Below are 22,509 nucleotides of genomic sequence, written 5' to 3' on the forward strand. Positions count from 1 at the left end.
CAAATTATGCAGCATTTTAAAATGAGCTATTTTGTTTTTCTTTCAAGAACTTAATAACATGTTCTCAGATTTTTGTGCAACTTGCATTGTAAAACAGAATAGCCTGTTATGTTGTCCTGGCCTTGCCTATGGAAGGACTGTGCCCCTTGCTGGGGTCATTAGTAATTATGGCTGTCAGGTTAGATCATGGGTGAGAGATCCCTGGGACGGGGGACACAGACATTGGGGTTTTAAAGAGAAGCTGAATCTGAATGAAGCCCCTGCTGGGTTGGGAGGCAGGAGATAGACATGAACTCTGTAACCTGCTCCACTAGACAGCCAGGTAGGCAAGTGGGGGCAGGTCTCAGGGACCCAGGTCTCATTCATGAAATGATGGGACTTGGTCTCAGTCTTGAAGCTGTAAAATAAATGGTCCTGTGGGAGCCTCCATTTCTTCATGGGGCAGGGGTTTTCAACTACATCTGGTACAGAGTGGGGGCTCAGCTGATGATCCTTGTTGAGTCAGCATCCCCTGAGTCTGGATAACCAGGAGTTGACTGGACCTCTCCAGTACTCTTGCCCGGAGGATCCCATGGACGGAGGGGCCTGGTAGGCTGCAGTCCATGGGGTCGCTGGGAGTTGGACACGACTGAGCGACTTCACTTTCACTTTTTCTCTTTGATGCATTGGAGAGGGAAATGGCAACCCACTCCAGTGTTCTTGCCTGGAGAATCCCAGGGGCAGGAGAGCCTGGTGCACTGACGTCTATGGGGTCACACAGAGTCGGACACGACTGAAGTGACTTAGCAGCAGCAGTAGCAGCAGCACGTCTGAGCTGCTGAGTGCTGCCCTCTACTGGTCTCGGTAGAGTAGTGCCCCATCCTGAAGCCTGAACAGGGAGGGAACTCAGTGTCTGACCCTGAGAAACAGTGAGGGGTGGTGACAGGGAGCTGATGTTGGTATGTGACTCATTGTTTTTTAGTCATAACTGAGTGATAAGTAATAAAATAGGAACCCTAAGTGGCAGAAAAGAATAAAGAAGTGGAGAAGATTAAAAAATATTTCTTATGTTTTAATATCCAGCTTCTTATTGGTAGATTAATAGTTTCTTTAAAATTTGGGGCTAGTGTTCTTGACTAAGCAAAATAATTGTCATTTTTTAGCATGTAAATGCTTTATAATTAGTTCATTTCTTTCCGGATAAATTTTTCATTTTGAGGAATATCCAGACTTTTAAATTCAGAATCGTGATTTTAGTCTTTGCAGCACTTTAGAATCAAATGTCAGCATTCGTTTTTCTTTTTTTTAAGCATTGGCAGCTATTGACAATTTTCTTAACACTTACGATATGTAAAGACATAATGAACCTGTAAATCTCTCAAGAATGTGACTTGTTATTGGCACAATGAATACTTTGTCCTCCGTTGCATTGGGTGGGGGTACTAGCGCATGTATCTCCTTGGTTTTCATTGTTATTTTGTTCCTTTGGGTTTCCCTGGTGGCTCAGACAGTAAATAAGCTGCCTGTTTTTCTTCAGTAGAAGTACTTTATTATCCTCTGTTCAGCCAAGACAGGTAATGTATGTAAATACATATAAAATTGAGGGTTTATCTCTTTGATTCATCATGTTATAATTAACTTATTCCCCTTTTTTGGTTGTTGTTGGTGGTGGTGGTATTAAATTAGAGCTCTTGTTAAAAATTAGAGCTTGGACCATTATTAATAGCACTTAATTTGCCAGGAGGGACTGTTATATAAAGTGTACCCCTTTGCTTGCTGAGCACTACTGAGGTTCATTCTTTATGAAATGAAAGTGGAGAGATTAGTGGAGATTTCAAATTATTTAATTACAGGCCAGGCATGCCAGGAACTTATGCTGCCACCTTGTGGGGGTTGATTGATGCTTTTGAACTGGGGTGCTGGAGAAGACTCTTGAGAGTTCCTTGGACAACAAAGAGATCAAACCTGTCAATCTTAAAGGAAATCAGTCCTGAACATTCATTGGAAGGACTGATGCTGAAGCTGAAGCTCCAACATTTTGGCCACCTGATGTGAAGAACTGACTCATTGGAAAAGTCCCTGATGCTGGGAACAATTGAAGGCAGAAAGAGAAGGGGATGACAAAGGATGAAATGGTTGGATGGCATCACCGACTCCATGGACATGAGTTTGAGTGTGTTCTTGGAGTTGGACAGGGAAGCCTGGCATGCTGCAGTCCATGGGGTCACAAAGAGTTGGACACAACTGAGTGACTGAACTGAATTGAACTGTGGAGATTAATGAGACAGTTAAAACCAAGGGTCATGATGAAAACTTATAAATGATTAAAAGCCTCCCAAGCTGGGTATTCTATTAAGTGCATTATATTAATAAGCTTATGTGCATTATTCAGTTTGTGTTTCAGGCAGGTGCCTTGTCATTTCTACTACTAAAATTCTGTGGGTGTCTAGAGCTATGTCCTTATGAAAATCTGGTAAAAGAATGAGCCTTGTTAACCCCCAAAGAGATATGTATGATTGGATGAAAAGGCCTCCAGGACTTACTATCTTAAAATAGGAAGGGGAAAAATGTGGATAACATTAGCATATCAATGACTATTATGTAATTTTCTCTACCTTCTGAAGTAATGTATGTTACTTTATTGAAATGGGCACATTTGTATAAACTTTAATTTGCAGAAATCAGGAACCCCAACCCTACAAGACCTTTTCTTTACTGCCAGACCCGGTGAACTGTTAGCGGTGGTTGGACCTGTGGGTGCAGGAAAGGTAAGTTGTGATGCCTTTTGTCAGCTTGATGCAACACCACTGTCCTTGTTAAATTTTCAGAGTTGAGCCCAGAGCTGTGTGTGACACAGTTTGAATTGGATGTACCTAGAACAGCGTTTCTCAGACTGTGTTCCATGGAATATTAGTTTTGCAAGAAAGTTTCATGGTCAAATAAATCTAGATAAGCACACACTGTGTTTTCTTTCTTGGTGCTTCACATTGCACAGTTGGGGACCATTGTCAGGAATTTGGACTTCTCAGTGAATGAAATTATTGATGTGACAGCTGTTCAGGTTGGATGGAAACAGCAGGGACTTATGTTCATCATAGTGGCCCCTCTAGGAGGTCTGGAGGTGGTGAAGGCTCTTCCAGGAAGCTCTGAGCATTTCCTCATGGGATTTGATGTGATCCTTTCAGTGCACGTGTAGTGAATGTTCAGCCACGTGCTGGAGCTAATGACACAGATATGAGCCAGACCCCGACATCTCCACCGTCCAGAGGCAACCAGGTTCCAGGGCAAGACAGATACATGGGCAGTTTATCTCAGCCCAGGGTGGTGAGCACTCTGATGGTGTAGACACAGATACGTCACTTCTGTGTGTCAGAAGAGATTTGAAAGACGTGCACTTGCACTTAGTGTCCTGTGTTGTGAAACAACAAAATACAGAAACTTAAATGTGGATGTGTACATGACAGGGTGATGATTTCCTCTATATGGACTTTTGCTCTTTAGACACAACTCATTTCAGAATTCTTTTTTTTTTTTTTAATTTTATTTTATTTTTAAACTTTACATAATTGTATTAGTTTTGCCAAATATCAAAATGAATCCGCCACAGGCATACATGTTAAGTAATCATCTTTGGATATATTCTTCACACATAGCTTTTTTTTTTTTTCCCTTAGCTCGGTTGTGTCTTTTTTTTAAATTTTATTTTATTTAACTTTACAATATTGTATTGGTTTTGCCATATATCAAAATGAATATGCCACACTGATGTATAGAACTGTCTTTCAGACTCTGTGGGAGAGGGAGAGGGTGGGATGATTTGGGAGAATGGTATTGAAATATGTATATCATATATGAAACGAGTCGCCAATCCAGGTTCGATGCACGATACTGGATGCTTGGTGCTGGTGCACTGGGTTCAGGATGGGGAACACACATAGCTTTTTAAGGATAAGTGTCAAATGAAGGATACCTGGATGCAGGAACAACTGCACTAAACATCAGATACATGATATACACATCCTGCTGGGCTGCTCTGCTAGTGAAGGATGTTAAACATTCTTAATTTTTCCTGAGTGTAGTGCTTCTTTGGGAGCTCCTCTTGGGCAGAGGAGATTGTTATAGTATTTTATTAATATTCTTTATCAACCATTCATTTGCATTGACCAATAGAGTTATTTTAAATTGTTTTGTCCAAACTTCCAGGGCTGTACTTTATCCTGTTCTAAATGCAAGTGTTCTATTGTGTATCAAGCACCAGGCTTGGGTCAGCTGTGCTATGGGATGTGTTTCATCCTAAGTGCTGCCTATTTATGTGTGTGTATTGCCGTCTGTTTCAGTCGTCACTGTTGAGCGCTGTGCTGGGGGAGCTGCCCTCGAGCCAGGGGCAGGTCAGCGTGCATGGGAGGATCGCGTATGTTTCTCAGCAGCCCTGGATGTTCTCAGGAACTGTGAGGAGTAACATTTTATTTGGGAAGAAATATGAAGAAGACCGATATGAAAAAGTAATAAAGGCTTGTGCTTTGGGAGAGGTGAGTAAGGACTTTTGAGTAGAATTTCAAATGACAGACTTGGTTTAAACTATCAGTAAAGTTTGTTGAAAGTTCCTTTTTTTTTAAAGTTTGAAAGATCATTCAGTGTTGTTTAATATTTACACCAGTCTTCTGCGTGAGTGTGCAGGCATATATGCTAGTCCTTCAATCTTGATGTCATAAGGACACTCACAGAATGCTTTGTTGAGGAGGGAGTTGTTTCACTTTGTGAAGTTTCATTCACTTTTAACTTATTTTCGTAGTGGACAATTACAAAAATTTATAAAATTAGAGTGTACAGTGTAATAAACCCTCATGTGCCCACTCCCCAGCTTCAAGCAGGAGCAGCTGGTGGCCAGTCTTGCTGCATCTCCACCCCTGCCCTCTGCCAGCCCCACCCCCACCCCAGGTTATTCTGGAGCAGATCCTAGACCTCAGATTAGTTCATCTGTAAAGCATTCAGCTCAGCTGGTAAAGAATCTGCCTGCAATGTGGGCGACCTGGGTTCGATCCCTGGATTGGGAAGATCTCCTGGAGATGGGAACGTCTACCCACTGCAGTATTCTAGCCTAGAGAATTCCATGGACTCTATAGTTATGGGGTTGCAAATAATCGGACACAACAGAGTGACTTTCACTTTCACAGCTTCCCTGGTGGCTCAGATGATAAAGACCCTGCTTGCAGTTCAGGAGATGTGGGTTTGATTCCTGGGCTCAGACGATCCCCTGAAGGAAATGATTACGCACTCCAATATTCTTGCCTGGTGGGCTACAGTCCATTGGGTTGCAAAGAATCAGACACCACTGAGCGACTAACACACAAATATTTTACTAGTTTTTCTCTAAGAGATAGGAGAGCCTTTGGAAAACACATATTAGTTCATCTGAAGAATAACCCAAATTCCTCAATATTATCAACCTTCTAGTTTACGTATTGCTAGTCATCTCACTGAGAAGTCTCCTTTACCATTGGTTTGAATCAGGCTCCACATGAGGTCTGCCCCCTGCACTTGGTAGATACCTCCTCATTCCCTTTCAGTCTCTAGATTTTTCTCTGCACTTGGTTATGACTGGTATTTTTATTTAAAGAAAAGAGAATGCTTTAACATTTCTTCTTAATACTGCATTGTTTCACTGGGGGAGAGATTGTTTTCAGAAAAGACTGCATTTCACAGAAAATGTCAAGGTGAAACTCTGAAATTTAGATGAAATCAGTGAATGAATGGTGAAAATGAAATTACCTGATAAGACAATATAATCTGGCAAAAAAATAAAGAAAAATGTAAATACTGATAAATACTGTGTTACTCTCTTAGGTTATAAAAATCTAAATGATAGCATTAAAGGGCTTCTCCTCAGGGCCTGTTCAGTACAGTGTGTTCTTTTGTACTGTAGAAAAAGATTGGGACAGTCTTTCAAAGGTGTGGTGTTGAAGGCTCCAAACTTGCTTTGTGAAGCAATAGTAATTTTGCCTGAACAATGACCTGAACATCATAGATTGTATCATATGAGCAGCATTTTGTGATGATGTGAACAAAACAGAATTGCTTGTTTAATGCTCTTGTTTCTTTCTCCTGGGTTGTTGTTAATGGGAGATCATTCTTTTGTGGAAATGATATTGTTACTGAGTCCACTCTTTTCATACTTTGCACTCAGTAACAATATCATGAAGCACAAGCTGGAATCAAGATCACTGGGAGAAATACCAATAACCTCAGATATGCCGATGACACCACCCTTATGGCAGAAAGTGAAGAGGAAATGAAGAGCCTCTTGATGAAGGTGAAAGAGGAGAGTGAAAAAGCTGGCTTAAAACTCAACACTCAAAAAACTAAGATCATGGCATCTAATCCCAACACTTCATGGCAAATAGATGGGGAAACAATGGAAACACTGACACACTTTGTTTCCTTGGGCTCCAAAATCACTGAAGATGGTGACTGAAGCCATGAAATTAAAAATGCTTGCTCCTTGATAGAAAAGCTATGATCAACATAGACAGTATATTAGAAAGCAGAGGCATTACTTTGTCGACAAAGGTCCATCTAGTGAAGGCTATGGTTTTTCCAGTAGTCATGAATGGATGTGAGAGTTGGACCATGAAGAAAGCTGAGTGCTGAAGAATTGATGCTTTTGAACTTTGGTGTTAGAGAAGACTCTTGAGAGCCCCTTGGACTGCAAGGAGATCAAACCAATCCTAAAGGAAATCAATCCTGAATATTCATTGGAAGGACTGATGGTGAAGCTGAAATTCCAATACTGTGGCCATTTGATGCAAAGAACTGACTCATTGGAAAAGACCCTGATACTGGGAAAGATTGAAGGCAAGAAGAGAAGGAAAGAACTGAAGATGAGATGGTTGGATGGCATCACTGAATTAATGGATGTAAGTTTGAGTAAGCTCTGGAAGACAGTGATGGATAGCGAAGCCTGGCATGCTATAGTCCATGGGGTCTCAATGAGTTGGATATGACTGAATCACTGAACTGAATCCAAGCTCACTCTGCTTGCTGCAATGTAGGCCAACAAATCTGAGATGAGGTGTTGAGGCAAGGAAGGGACTTTATTCAGGAAGCCACTGACAGAGAAGATGGCAGGTTCAGTATCAGTATCAGTTCAGTCGCTCAGTTGTGTCTGATTATTTGACAAAACGTGGTCCACTGGAGATGGGAATGACAAGCCACTTCAGTATTCTTGCCTTGAGAACCCCATGAACAGTATGAAAAGGCAAAAAGATAGGACACTGAAAGATGAACTCCCCAGGTCAGTAGGTGCCCAGTATGCTACTGGAGATCAGTGGAGAAATAACTCCGGAAAGAATGAAGAGACAGAACCAAAGCAAAAACAACACCCAGTTGTGGATGTGACTGGTGATGGAAGTAAAGTCCAATGCTGTAAAGAACCATATTGCATAGGAACTTGGAATGTTAGGTCCATGAATCAAGACAAATTGGAAGGGGTCAAACAGGAGATGGCAAGGGTGAACATTGACTTTGTAGGAATCAGTGAACTAAAATGGACTGGAACGTTGGACATGGGTGAATTTAACTCGGATGACCATTATATCTACTACTGTGGACAAGAATCCATTAGAAGAAATGGAGTAGCCATCATAGTCAACAAAAGAGTCCGAAATGCCATACTTGGATGCAATCTCAAAAACGACAGAATGATCTCTGTTCGTTTCCAAGGCAAACCATTGAATATCATGTTAATCCAAGTCTATGCCCTGACTAGTAATGCTGAAGAAGCTAAAGTTGAATAGTTCTGTGAAGACCTACAAGACCTTCTAGAACTAACATGCGAAAAAGATATCCTTTTCATTACAAGGGACTGGAATGCAAAAATAGGAAGTCAAGAGACACCTGGAATAACAAGCAAATTTGGCCTTGGAGTACAGAATGAAGCAGGGCAAAGGCTAACAGAGTTTTGCCAAGAGAATGCACTGGTCATAGCAAACACCCTCTTCCAACAATACAAGAGAAGAATCTACACATGGACTTCACCAGATGGTCAACACTGAAATCAGATTGATTATATTCATTGCAGCCAAAGATGGAGAAGCTCTATACAGTCAGCAAAAACAAGACTGGAAGCTGACTGTGGCTCGTATCATGAATGCCTTATTGCCAAATTCAGACTTAAATTGAAGAAAGTAGGGAAAACCACTAGACCATTCAGGTATGACCTAAATCAAATCCCTTATGATTATAGAGTAGAAGTGACAAATAGATTCAAGGGATTAGATCTGATAGAGTACCTGAAGAACTATGGACAAACTTTTATGACATGGTACAGGAGGCAGTGATCAAGACCATCCCAAGATAAAGAAATGCAAAAAGGCAAAATGATTCTCTGAGGAGGCCTTACAAATAGCTGAGATGGCAGGTTAGCACCTCAAAATAGCCATCTCATCAGGGGCATGAGGTCCTGTTCTTCTGTGAATCAGAGATGGTTGGACATGAGGAAACAAAGTAAAAAGATAATTTAATTCTTGTGAATATCTTATAAAGTAGCAAGCCTCATGCTGGGAGATAAGTTAGTTTCACTTCCTTATAACCCTTCACAGGTGGGCAGGGTCAGGCTATCTCCTTGAGGCAGGCATTGTGCATGCCTGCAGTAACAAAAACAGCAAGATAAGGATACAGTCACAGAAGCAGATCCAGTATGAGTTCAAAATTAACCCTTCCTGGTTACAGTATCAAGGTAGCAGGAATGAGCTGGATTTTTATTAAATGGTGTTTATAATGTGGTGATCCAGTGGTTAAAACTCCATGCTCCCAATGCAGGGGGCATAGGTTCGATCTTTGGTCAAAAGCTAAGATCCTACATGCCATATGGTGCAACCAAAAATTTAAAAACAATTTAAGAGCAAATACATGGACTTTCCTGGTGGCTCAGATGGTAAAGGATTTGCCTGCAATGTGGGAGACCCAGGTTCAATCTCTGGGTCCAGAAGATCCCTGGAGAAGGGAGTGGAACCCACTCCAGTATTTTTGCCTGGAAAATTCCATGAACAGAGGAGCCTGGCACGCTATAGTCCACAGGGGTCGAAAGAGTTGGACACAACTGAGTGACTAACGCTACGCTACAAATACTGTGTAAGAAAAGGGGGAAGCAAAGGTAAACAGTGAGAACAGCAGCTCCCATTCAGAGTCTACATGCAAATCATTTTCTCTCTCTCACACGTGTGTGTATACACACATAAGAAGGTATGTAAGTTATTCTTTATACGTGTCCTCGATGTTAAATTCCTCATTTTTGTTGGTAAAGCTGAAGCTTGGGGGATGAAACAGCTGTCCTTAACATTTGGAGGTCAAGTTCAGATCTGTTTCTGCACAACTCTAGACTCCATGCTTGTACTCGGTGCTGTGCTTGCTTGAGGAAGTTTAAAAGAAAGAACTTTTCAAAAAGCAGGTGATGGATGACGGTGGAAGGTGGGATGTGGAATAAACAGATCTCAGGCATTTTCTCTTTACCTTAATCATCTCCAGCTCCTGATGCCCACATCGGACTCCAAAGATCCGGGCCAGGTGTGAATGTTTCTCTCATGACCTTGCCTTTCTGGTGAAGCTCAGCCCTGTCTTTCTGTCCCACATTTGAGCATCTCTGGAGAAGAGCAGCTGTGGGACAGTGGCTACCATTCAGCATTTTCCTCAGGGGCCGTCGTTCTCCCTGGGGGGCGATGCTCTGCTGCAGCCACGTGGCATGACTGGACCAGTACCGAGGACAGTGTTCTGAGGCTTCCCTCACCCTGGACCATCCATGAAGCAGATTCTGTGAGAAGGGGCCCTGCAAGACTGGGCTGCATAGCGATTCTTCTGTATGTGATGAGACAAATATTTACAAAGATGGACTGCTCTCCTGTTTGCATGGTCAGGACGGAGAGTTGGGGCCCCTGGTGCCTATTCTCTCCTTGGCAGGAAGGTGGCCTAGGGCAGAGGAGTAGTGAGAGGGGAGTCCCAGACCCGGCTGTGTCACTCCTGCTCTCATTGTGAACACGTCCTGTTACCTGCCTGAGGTTTCCACAGCAAAATGAGGACACTGATTCAGCGGTTTTCCAAGAGGTTTTTTGCTGCTCTGAAATGTCCTCTATGACTGATTAGCAATTAGCAAGGGGTTAGCAAGGTCTTTGCAGCACTTGGGAACCATTTAATGAGTTATGAGAGCCTCTGCTTATCTCATTTTGGAATCCATGTGTCAGTGGATGAACATGAGATGGTCACAGATAGTAGAGGTGTCTAGAGTTATTTTGGGCTTCCTTGGTGGCTCAGTGGTAATCTGCTTGCAACACAGGATCCCTGGGTTGGGAAGATTCTCTGAAGGAGGGTATGGCAACCTCCTCTAGTACTCTTGCCTGGAGAATTCCATGGACAGAGGAGCCTGGCGGGTTACAATCCATGTGATCGCAGAGAGTCAGACACAGGAGTGATTAAGCAGCAGCGGCGGCAGCAGAGTTATCTTGGCCTGAAGATACAGAGACTGCACGTGTAGTAGAAAAGGTTTGACCTTTAGAGAAAAATAGTCCTGGATAGTAACTCCAGGTGTTTGTCTCAGTCTTTTCTCTTATTACATGGTGGAGGGGTGGGATTACCCTAAAGGCTACAGACCATGCCTGTGCAATGCAAACAAATCAGGGTTTCAGTTAATGGTAGCAACTGTTACTAACACAGCCTTTTCCTCTTCATTCATCCATACTTAAATGCATATAAATATTATAAAGATTTCTCCTTACAGTTCTCCCTGTGCTCACATCTTCCTAATCTTGGAGGAAAAAAAATAGTTAAAAAAAGCAAAACTTTTTGTATTACATGCTAATAACTAGATGTATTAAACTAGATCTAATTGAAGTAAACCTTTAAGCTTATTGAGCTGAAAACTTTTCTGTAATAAAATAGGGAGATATGAAGTAATCACATTGGGAATATCAATTCAGGCTGATGAGATAACTCTAAGGTCCAGGAGTCAGCAGGCTCAGGGATTGAGTCTCAGTTTCTCTAATTACTAGGAGTGTGATCAGTCACCAATAGCAAGTTATCAATTCCTGTCCTTTTTCCATTTATGGAGAGTTTTCCTACACTTTAGATTCTCACAGCATCCTTGAGTTTAGTGACTCTTGTTTCTACAGCACATTCTGTAGAACAGGAAAGTGAGACTTAGGAGATCAAAGGATTTGTTTATCATGGAGACCCCGGTGTGCCACTTGCTTCCTCCCCAAATTTGCTAAAGTAGACACAAAGAAACGAGTGCTGCTTGTCTATGCCAGGATCTGTCCAGTGATAATTACAGGCCGTCTAAAATTTCTAATATAATAACTGTGTAACTTAAACTTGATTGTTATTTTGTGGTTTTGGGGATGTTCTTATCATCTTTTTTATTTCCCCAGGTACTCCGGGGAAAATAAACAGATTTGTCTATTTATTTCTTAAATAGTATTCAAATAAAACTTATGATAGATTCCCTTATTCTCAAATCAAAGCTTCATATCCTTAACTTTGAGTGTTTTCTGCTTCCATGGGCAAGCGTCCACTTGGTTTAACTGATCTGCTCCGCTCCGTGTTCCTTGAGTACACTGTTTCCCTTTAGTTTTTCCTGTCCAGCCTGCTTTTTTTTTTTTTTTTTTTTGCCCTGCTCCCTTTTCTTGTATAGTATCACATGAAGACTCCAGTCAGGTCTTATTCCTTCTGTGAAAGTGGGAAGCTGACACCATGTTCAGCAAAATTGGAAATTTAAGACACACTCATTCTCTGATAAATCTAGCCCTGTGCCTTCACCACCCTGGCCACTAGCTCTCATACTTATGTCTCTAGCACAGACCTTCACACTTGCATGTCCAGCTGCACTGTGATATCACCGTGATATCATCTCACCTTGTCCACAAGTGAAGTCTCCTAAACCGACATCCACCATCTTCCCCAACTCAGTATATGGAGACCCTGTCCTTCCCTTTCCTCATGTCTCAGACACCACAGTCCTCCTCTTCTCTTACATCCCACTCCCATCTGGTCAGCAGGTCTTACAGACTCCACCTTCTAAGTGTGTCTGGAGTCTGACCCTGTTGCCCCATTTCTGCTGCTTCCACTCTGGTGGGAGCATCATCTATCCCATAGATTATTCCAGTAGCCTCCTCACTTGTATCCACCCTCACCCATTCCCCCTTACTGCCTGTTTTCCACAAAGCATAGAAGTGATTCTTTAAAAAACCTCAGACCAGGTCAGTCGTCCCTTCTCTCCCTTCCCCTGTTACTGGGAGTGACCCAAGGCTCCTCCTGCTCTGTCTCTGCCCTCGCTCCCCTCATTCTTACTCAGCTCTGCTCTCCTGGCCTACTTGCTTGTCCTGAACACCTTGGGCATCCCCCCGTGGCCCTTGCACTCGCCCATCCCTCTGTGTGCAGCAGCCTCTCCAGGTCTGCCTGAGTCCCTTCCCCTCTCCCAGATCTGCTCACACCCTCTCTGAGCAGAGCCCTCACACCCCATTGTAGACTCACTTCCCTCCTTCACTCTCCATCCCCCTGAGCCGGCTTCCTTTTCCTTCTAGTCCTCAGTACTTGCACTCAGCTTAATTTCTTATATCATCCATCTCCCACCATGGAAAGAAACTCTGGGACTTTATTTCTTTGTGGCTGAATTCATCATGCCCTGAATAATGCCTGGTGTATAATAATATACACCAGGTGTATAATAATGCCTGGTCGATCTTCAATAAATAAGTGTGAAAATAGTCAAATGTATAAATTCTGCGAAAAACTACAGAATGAAAACAAATGAGAAACCAAAGAGCTTTTTTGGTGTTGTTGTTCAAGGCTATAGTTTAGTCACTATGAAACATTCCCATTGCTGTTGATCAAATACTTGTGTGAAGAACTGGTACTAAAGAATTAGGAGGATGGGAATTCCCTGGTGGTTCAGTGGTTAGGGCTTCATGCTTTCATGGCTGAGATTATGGGTTCAATGCCTAGGCAGAGAACTAAGATCCCACAGACTACATGGTTTGGCTAAAAATAAATAAATAAATAAAAATTAGGATGAGAGGAAAGTGAAAGTTGCTCATTCCTGTCTGACTCTTTGTGATCCCATGGACTATACAGTCCATGGAATTCTCTAGCCCAGAATACTGGAGTGGGTAGCCTTTCCCTTCTCCAGGGGATCTTCCCAACCTAGGGATTGAACCCCAGGTCTCTTGCATTGGAGGTGGATTCTTTACCAGCTGAGCCACAAGGGAAGCCCAAGAATACTGGAGTGGGTAGCCTATCCTTTCTCCAGCAGATCTTCCCAACCCAGGAATTGAACTGGGGTCTCTTTATTGCAGGCGGATTCTTTACCAACTGAAATATGAGAGGAGAAGAATACATTTTAAATCTTACTCTCTTTCACTTTTCTTTCTCCACATAGGATTTACAGCTTCTGGAGGATGGAGATCAAACTGTCATAGGAGACAGAGGAACCCCACTGAGTGAAGGACAGAAAGCCCGGGTCAGCCTCGCCAGGTAAGTGGGGTTTCAGTTGCCATCCTACCCCTCCTCCTCCATGGCTCCTAGTGGACATGAGCACACAGACCCTGCTCACCAGGTGGGCCTTGGTGAAGCAGGGTCTTGGTTCTTTCTATGGACTCTTGGAATGAACAGGGAGTTACTGGACATCATCATGATTCAGAGATGAGCCCCAGGCAGTGTGAAGTGTGTTCTCCTGACATCTGTCTACGTTTTCTAGAGCCATGTATCAGGATGCAGACATCTACCTCCTGGATGATCCATTCAGTGCAGTGGATGCAGGAGTCAGCAGACACTTGTTCAAACAGTGAGTTTGCTCCTGTGTTTCTATCATCTCTGCTTTCCAGGAACCCTATAGAGATCAGGGAAGAGAGCCCAGGAAAGCCTTTGTGCTTCAGGAGACAGCTCATTCTGCCCTGGTGTCCCTCTCCTTGTCTCTTCCTTCCACAGAAGATCCATTATAGAGAAATCTTGTATCATCATGAGGTAAAGAAGGACAATACAGCAGGGTCTTCCATTCTGTGGAGACCAGTGGGGTCCGTGCTTTAGGGAGAAAGGGATAGATGGCAGATTTCCCCCTGCAAATTGCAGTTGATGGATCCAGACCTGAGGAATAAGAAAGATGATATACGGTTTTTAAGTCAGAGATCAGGTCTTGGTAACCTGGTACTTGGCTGGCAGTTCTTTTCCTTCATCATTTTTTTTCTTTTCTTTCTTTCTTTATTTAAATTGAAGGATAATTGCTTTACAGTATTTTGTGGTTTTCTGTTGTACATCAACAAGAATCAGCCATAGTTACATCCATGTCTCCTCCTGCCCAAACATCCCTCCCATCTCCCACCCCATCCATTCTTTGTCACAGAACCCCTGTTTGAGTTCCTTGAGTCATAAAACAAATTCCCACTGGCTATCTATTTACATTTGGTAATGTAAGTTTCCATGCTACTCTCTTTATACATCTCACCCTCTCCCTCCTTCCCTCAGCCCTGTGTCCTTAGGTCATTTCTGTATGTCTGTTTCTCTGTTTCTGCCCTGAACTTAAATTCATCAGTACCATGTTTTTAGATTCCATATACATGTGTCAGTATATGATATTTATATTTCTCTTTCTGACTTACTTCACTCTGTATAATAGGCTCTAGGTTCATCCATCTAATTAGAACTGACTCGAATGCATTCCTTTTTATGGCTGAGTAGTATTCCATTGTATGTATGTACCACAGCTTCTTTATCTGTTAATCTGTTAATCCTCCATCATTTTTTTAAGGCATGTGAGAAGCAAAGTTTTCAGTACTGACTGGAAAGACCCTTGTTTTATGCTTATTACTCTGTAGGTTTGAAAATACTTAGTAAAGTCTAGAATTTAAGAATGATTTATTCTACATCAGAGTCTGTTCTCTAAGTCTGTAAATCTGTTTCTGTTTTGTAGGTAGTGTCATTTTTGCAATATTTGATATTCCACATGTAAGTGATATCATATTGGTATTTGTCTTTCCCTTTCTGACTTACTTCACTTAGTATGATAATCTCCAGGTCCACTCATGTTTCTGAAAATGGCATTCTTTTTTTTTTTTTATCCATTCACCTGTCAGTTGACATTTAGGTTGTTCCCATGTCTTCGGTGTTGTGAATAGTGCTTCTATGAGCATAGGGGTGCATGTGTCTTTTTGTGGTTTTATCTGGATATATGCCTAGGAGTGAGATTGCGAGATTATAGGGTAATTCTATTTTTAATTTGCCAAGGAACCTCCAAACTGTTTTCCATATTGCCTCTACCAACTTATATTCCCACTGACAGTTTCGGTTCATTTCAGTCTCTCAGTTGTGTCTGACTTGGAGATCCCATGGACTGCAGCATGCCAGGCCTCCCTGCCCATCGTCAACTCCTGTACAGTGTAGGAAGATTCTATTTTCTTTATATCCTTTCTAGCCATTGTTATTTTAATGATGGCCATTCTGACTGGTGTGAAGTCATACTTCACTGTAGTTTTGATTTGGATTTCTCTAATAATTCAAAATGTTAAACTCCTTTTCATGTGCCTATTGGCCATCTCTCTCTCTCTCTCTCTCTCTCTCTCTCTCTCTCTATATATATATATATATATATATATATATATATATATATATATCCTTTGGAGAAATGTCTGTTTAGTTCTTCTGCTAATTTTTCAACTGGTTGTTTGTGTTTGTTATTGAATTGTATAAAGTATTTGTATATTTTGCAGACTACCCCCTTGTCAGTTGCATCATTTGGAAATATTTTCTCCCATTCCATATGTTGTCTTTTTGTTTTCTGATGGTTTTCTTTGCTGTGCAAAAGCTTGTACATTTTATTAGGTCCCACCTGTTTATTTAACTTACATGCAGAGTACATCATGAGAAACGCTGGACTGGAAGAAACACAAACTGGAATCAAGATTGCCGGGAGAAATATCAATAACCTCATATATGCAGATGACACCACCCTTATGGCAGAAAATGAAGAGGAACTCAAAAGCCTCTTGATGAAAGTGAAAGTGGAGAGTGAAAAGTTGGCTTAAAGCTCAACACTCAGAAAATGAAGATCATGGCATCCGGTCCCACCACTTCATGGGAAATAGATGGGGAAACAGTGGAAACAGTGTCAGACTTTATTTTTCTGGGCTCCAAAATCACTACAGATGGTGACTGCAGCCATGAAATTAAAAGACACTTACTCCTTGGAAGGAAAGTTATGACCAACCTAGATAGCATAGTCAAAAGCAGAGACATTACTTTGCCAACAAAGGTTCGTCTAGTCAAGGCTATGGTTTTTCCTGTGGTCATGTATGGGTGTGAGAGTTGGACTGTGAAGAAGGCTGAGCGCCGAAGAATTGATGCTTTTGAACTGTGGTGTTGGAGAAGACTCTTGAGAGTCCCTTGGACTGCAAGGAGATGCAACCAGTCCATTCTGAAGGATATCAGCCTTGGGATTTCTTTGGAAGGAATGATGCTAAAGCTGAAACTCCAGTACTTTGGGCACCTCATGAGAAGAGTTAACTCATTGGAAAAGACTCTGATGCTGGGAGGGATTGGGGGCAAGAGGAGAAGGGGACTACAGAGGATGAGATGGCTGGATGGCATCACTGACTCGATGGACATGAGTCTCAGTGAAGTCTGGGAGTTGGTGATGGACAGGGAGGCCCGGCGTGCTGCGATTCATGGGGTTGCAAAGAGTTGGACATGATTGAGTGACTGATCTGATTTATTATTTTTTTTTTATTTCTATTATCTTGCGAGACTGACCTAAGAAAACATAGATATTATTTACGTCAGAGAATATTCTACCTGTGTTCTCTTCTGGGAGTTTTATGGTATCATGTTTTAAGTTTAAGTCGTTAAGTCATTTTGAGTTTATATTTGTGGGTGGTGAGAGGGTATGTTCTAACGTCACTGATTTACAAGCCTGTGTCTCTGCCCTTATGTCTTATTCTCCTCTTCATCTAAGCTCACCAGTCAGATTAAATTAGGCCCAGAGTAATTAAGGGTAACAGTTACTCCTTTAAAGTCCCTGTCATGAAATTCTAAGGTACTAATGGCTAAGATGTCAGCAACTGAATTTTGAGGGGACATCACTGATTTACAGCAGGTCCAGAATAAAAAAGTAGAAACTTTAGCAGAGTCAGCAGATGTGTGAGGAGCTCTGACCTCTGGACCCGAGGAGCTGGGATTTCACATCTACTAAGCAGAGGTTGTTAGACTTTGATGGAACCTGCCCATATGAAAAACATGCTTAGTGCTGGAGTGATGAAAGAGTTGTGGAGATGGATATTGGTGATGGCTGCACAACAATGTGAATGTACTTAACGTCACTCAACTGTATGCTTAAAATGGCAGAAATGGTAAATTTCATGTTAGGTATATTTTACTACTGGGCTTCCCTGGTGACTCAGTGATAAACAATCCACCTGCCAAGCAGGAGATGCAGATTGGATCCCTGGGTTGGGAAGATCCCCTGGTGAAGGAAATGGCAACCCACTCAAGTATTCTTGCTTGGAGAATCCCATAAACAGGGGAGTCGGGTGGGCTACAATCCATGGGGTTGCAAAGAGTCAGACATAACTTGGGGCTGAAAAACATCAGTAACATGTTTTACCACAATTAAAAAAAAAGACTGCATAGTAGAATGGAATCTTTTAGAATCCGAGGTAGCAGAGGAGCTGACAAATGGCATGGCCTCCAGTTCTCTAATCTGGCCCCCCTTTCCCATGCTGATTTGATCCTGGATGAATTCTCCCTTAGAGAAGTGCCTTGTGACTTGTCATGAGTTCAGTGACTGGGGCTAGTGCTGTGACAGGGATTCCCCACCCACACCCCCCTGGCATCAGGAGTAGCTTAGGCTCCCTCTTCCCAGGACCCTGACCTGAACCTACAAATGTCTGCCACCCCATCTTATGTGAGGCTGCACAAGTTCTCCATCATTTCCTGAACAGTTTCTGCTGGCCATCGCATCTGTGTCACGGGGAGGGGAGAGGGAGGCATTCCGATTGCTGAGAATGGTGTGCTGATCACAGTAGGCCTCCCAAGCTCTTATTCGAATGCAGGAAGTATTTGTAAAGTTTTCTTAAACATTTTGGGTTTAATGACTTGAAATGTTCACTTGATGGAAGCAAGCTTGTTTAAATTGTGATTAGCAAGCAAATCGCAGCCACGTTCTCTAGGGAAACTTAAAGCAGAGAGCATGAAGGAGTTAATGAAATCACTCAGCAGCAAGGGGAGAATGTTCTCTAGTTAGAAAGTTGGATGGAATAATATACTATGAGTGATGGTGGTCATATCAAAGCTTAATAATGGGGTTATTGTTCAGTCGCTCAGTCGTGTCCTACTTTTTGTGACCCCATGGACTGCAGCTCGCCAGGGAGTATTTTATATTAGTAATGGGAAGTGTTTTACATTAAAAGTGAATGACTCACACTCCACTTGCTGTTAACAGTTTCCTTCAGTTGTGAATATACATCCAAGTTTATTAAGGTTCTGTGAATTTACATGTGTATGTTGCAGACATTATGTGGGTTCTATCACCTACAGAAGGTTAGAGATCTTAGGGGAACTGATGCAGTATTACCTGTGTCTAGCTTGGATTTTAACATGTTTTAGCCCCACATCACCAGGCCCCTGCATCCTGTGTCATCAGGTCTTCGGGTCTGTCCTGATCAGACTCCCATGCTGCTTTCTACACAGCTCATCCTCCTGCTCCAGCCCTTCATAGACCCCCACCAACCATGTTCAGGATGCAGCGCCAGGTCCTCAAACAGAGAACAGGCTTCTTTGCTGTCTGCTCCCATCAGCCTTTCCAGGTGTGCTGGCTTTGTGGGAGCCCTTTTTCACCCCTCTCTGGAGAAGAGGATGGCTACCCAATCCAGTATTCTTGCCTGAAGAATTCCATGGACAGAGGAGCCTGGCAGGCTACAGTCCATGGAGTCACAAAGAGTCAGACATGACTCAGCAACTGAGACTATTATTTTCACTTTTTTCTCACCCCTGTCTGTATATTCTGGTCCCTCTGTCCCCAAGCTAAGGAACAGTGTGCCAGGGCACAGAAAGAAGGTGAAAAGTGGGCCATGCCATTCCCCCTGCTCCTCCAGTGGGTACCTGTACCCCCTGTCTTCCCACAGCCCACAGAGGGCTGCACTTGACCATTTATGAGTACCCCCCAACCCCCCATAAGCTGTGAATGCAGAAAGGAGCCTCAGCCCAGCTTGTTGTCCCAGGACCCCTGCACCTGCTGTGTCTTCTTCCAGGGATGTTTCCCCAGAGAGTCTCAGGGCTCCCGTGTCTCCCTAGCTAAGACAGCAGCCCCGCTTTCTTTTCCTTCACAGCACATGTCATGACCTGAAAGGGTGTTTTCTATACTCGTTCTTATGTTCCCATTTACATGGTATATAATGCTGTCTCCTGTCTTGACCAGCGTGTGCATCCTTGGCATGTAGGACAGTGCCTGGCTCACAAACCTCTGCTGACTGAATGAATGAAGGTGGGGACTCTGTCTTTTTTGTTTTATCTGATACACATCCCTGTACCATAGAATGTGTCCACTCTTAACAGAGCCCATTATAGAATTATACATGGTATTGTAATTCTTGGTGTACTTCCAGACTGGTGTACTTCCATACTTCTAGACTTCCCTGGTGGCTCAGACAGTAAAGTGTCCGCCTACAATGTGGGAGACCCAGGTTCAATCCCTGGGTCGGGAAGATCCCCTGGAGAAGGAATTGGCAACCCACTCCCGTACTCTTGCCTGGAAAATCCCATTGACGGAGGATCCTGGTAGGCTAGAGTCCATGGGATTGCAAAGAGTCAGACATGACTGAGGGACTTCACTTTCATATGGTTATTATAAGATTAACCCAGCCCTTACATAGTAATAACAATTAAACAACTGACTGTTGAATCAGTAATTTTTATGGCATGACTTGGAAATCTTTACTCTAAAAACTTGGAAAGTAGAGTGGTTTGGAGAAATAGTATTATATTTAATTAATTAATTTTTATTTATTTATTTGACTGCATTGGGTCCTAGTTGCAGCACACAGAATCTTCTTGCTTCATGTGGCATCTTCCATTGGTGACACACAGCCTCTCTAGCTGTGATGCACAGGCTCAGGCACTCTGAGGCATGTGGGATCTTAGTCCCCCTAGCAGGCTGCCAGGGATATCTAACCTGTGTCCCCTGCATTGGCATGTGGATTCCCAACCACTGTATCACCTAGGAAGTCCCCTAAAAATGTCTGAAGTTTAGTCACTTGTCTGATGTTGTCAGGCTCGTGAGAGGGACTGAGCTGCAGTCTGTTGCCTCCAGACTCTTCATCTGACTCACTCACAAGCTGAGCTCTGGCCCAGGTCCCTGAGATTTGCTCTACGAGGGGCTTGGGCATCCAGAATACCTGCCTGGAGCCCTGCATGTGGTCACTGGAGTCCTGGACCCACTCACTCGCTTCCCTGGAGGGGCTGTAGATCCTCTGGGGTGAGACTGGGACTGAGTCCCTAGGGGTCTGCCTTTAAAATGTAGGAGCAGTCTGAGGAGTACTATGGAAAAAAAAAAAAAAACACTGAGGTTTGAATTCTGAGGAAGTCTTGGCTAAGAAAATTGTGTGTCCTTTGAGCCTTGGGTGATTTTTCCCTCTGATTGGGACTGTTTGGACTCTCATCTTTCATTTTCACATTCAGAAAGTTTTCAGTGCAAGTTAAAAAAAAAAAAAATTACCTCCTGAATGGGACTGTCACCACTTCCTGGGGGTCTGCATTTAAAATGTAGCAGCAAAAAAAATAAAATAAAATAAAATGTAGCAGCAGTTTTTTTTTTTTTTTTTTTTTTTTTATTGTAGCAAAGAAATTAAAGTTGCTGTTGGATGATTCCTGCTGTAATTTGGATTCCAATCTTTCATATTCATGTTTGGAAGGTGTTCAGTCCTAGTGAAAAAAGACTTGCTTCCTGGATGGGACTGGGAATGTTGTAGAGACTGATGGAAGCCATGCTGGCATTAATTTTCTATCTAGTACTATTTTGGAAGAAGTATCTAAAAAATGCACTCTGGCAAAAGTTACCAAGAATCTATTTTTTGTTGCAATATGTACATCATTAATCATGAATAATCACCTAGAAAACTGTCTAAGATAAATGTACACATTTTTATATGACATAGATTCCTCTTTTCCATTCCTGCATAGAAATAAAAGTGTTTTAGTTCAGTCAAGTTTTAGAATTCCAGTATTAGTTGTTTTTCTTTATGAAACATGTAAATGGATTAAGCTGAGTTTTAGGCAAAAATGCCTTAGCTGTTAGTGCCTTCTTCATGGGATTGCTTTATAGAATTTTTGAACGTAACTATTCTTTAAAGTTTGCTGCTGATGACTGTGAGGACGTAGTTAGATTTATTGATTTATGTTTATTCAATTTGTATTATTGATTTGGTATTTAAACTACAGATCTTTGCTGTGTTGTCTTTGTCTCATGTTTACAAAATATGTTCCCAATTTGGAGCAGTCCCATTAATGTGCTTTTGTATACTGTACATTTTACATTTGTAGGTGTATTTGTCAAGCCTTGAGGGAGAAGAGCACAATCTTAGTGACGCATCAGTGGCAGTACCTAAAAGCTGCAAGTTGGATTCTGATATTGAAAGGTGTAAGTAATTTCTAAACACCTGTGAAACTTGCTAGCACTCAGGTGTGCTGAAAGCCAGGCCTCTCAGCAGGTCACTCTCCTTGGGTTCATGGTAAACACCGTCTTCTCCCTCAGTTTTACAGCTTCTTCTTCTCTAAGGTGGTGTTCATGCCTTTGACAATGAATCCAAAGACCTGTAGAAATGTCACTACTATAATCTAAGCCACATAAACCCTAAAGTGTATAAAAGTGCTACCACAGGGTTACTGAGTCATCACTGTTCTTGTGAAATTTGTTAAGGATAATGATGCTATTTTATATAGAACTTTTTGTTTTCCCCTTCCAGGATTTAAGTCAAAGTATATTATTTGGAAATTAGAGATACTAAGACTTGTTTGTATCCACGTGATTGTCATACGCAGTTTGCTAAAGAGCATCTTCCGTTAACACCAGAAGCGAGGCTGAGTATCTTAGCACCCGGGTCAGAGACGCCCACTCTGCTGGTGTCCCCAGTTGCTGATCTCACTGTCTCTTTCCATGCCTGATATGTGTGGGAGCCTGTGCAGCAGGATGATAAAGCTCTGCTTTATGGGGCTCCTGTTCTTATGGGGACAAATGTGACAAAGAGAGAGGGGTGGAGCTGACATCCTAGTTGCCTGCTTAAAGAGCTGGTGCCTCATGTGGCCTGAGTGACATGAAGGTGGGGGCCATGCAATCACCTGGGGTAGGCGGGTCTGAGGCAGCGGGTCCTAAGGAAGGAGCTGACCTGGCAGGTTGGAGAAACAACAGGAAGACCAGTGTGTCTGGGGAGAGTGAGCAGGGGGATGTGGAGAGAGCTGGTCTCTGAGCACTGGGCAGTGGGTGGAAGTGGGATGGAAGTCTTGAGCAGT

At 42.6% G+C, this 22,509-nt stretch overlaps 1 protein-coding gene across 3 annotated transcripts in view; it reads left to right on the forward strand.

Annotated features, from left to right (window-relative positions):
* LOC133258050 (ATP-binding cassette sub-family C member 4-like) overlaps positions 1-22,509 on the forward strand; it is a 334,436-nt gene that overhangs the window by 46,647 nt on the left and 265,280 nt on the right. For all 3 annotated transcript variants that reach the window (XM_061434384.1, XM_061434386.1, XM_061434387.1), the window contains exons 10-14: positions 2,658-2,747; positions 4,317-4,508; positions 13,400-13,494; positions 13,718-13,804; positions 21,544-21,640. In XM_061434384.1, the coding sequence (XP_061290368.1) occupies positions 2,658-2,747; positions 4,317-4,508; positions 13,400-13,494; positions 13,718-13,804; positions 21,544-21,640 (561 nt within the window). The remainder of the gene's footprint in view (positions 1-2,657; positions 2,748-4,316; positions 4,509-13,399; positions 13,495-13,717; positions 13,805-21,543; positions 21,641-22,509) is intronic.

The sequence above is a fragment of the Bos javanicus genome, chromosome 12, assembly GCF_032452875.1.
Source record: "Bos javanicus breed banteng chromosome 12, ARS-OSU_banteng_1.0, whole genome shotgun sequence".
Taxonomy (NCBI): Eukaryota; Metazoa; Chordata; class Mammalia; order Artiodactyla; family Bovidae; genus Bos; species Bos javanicus.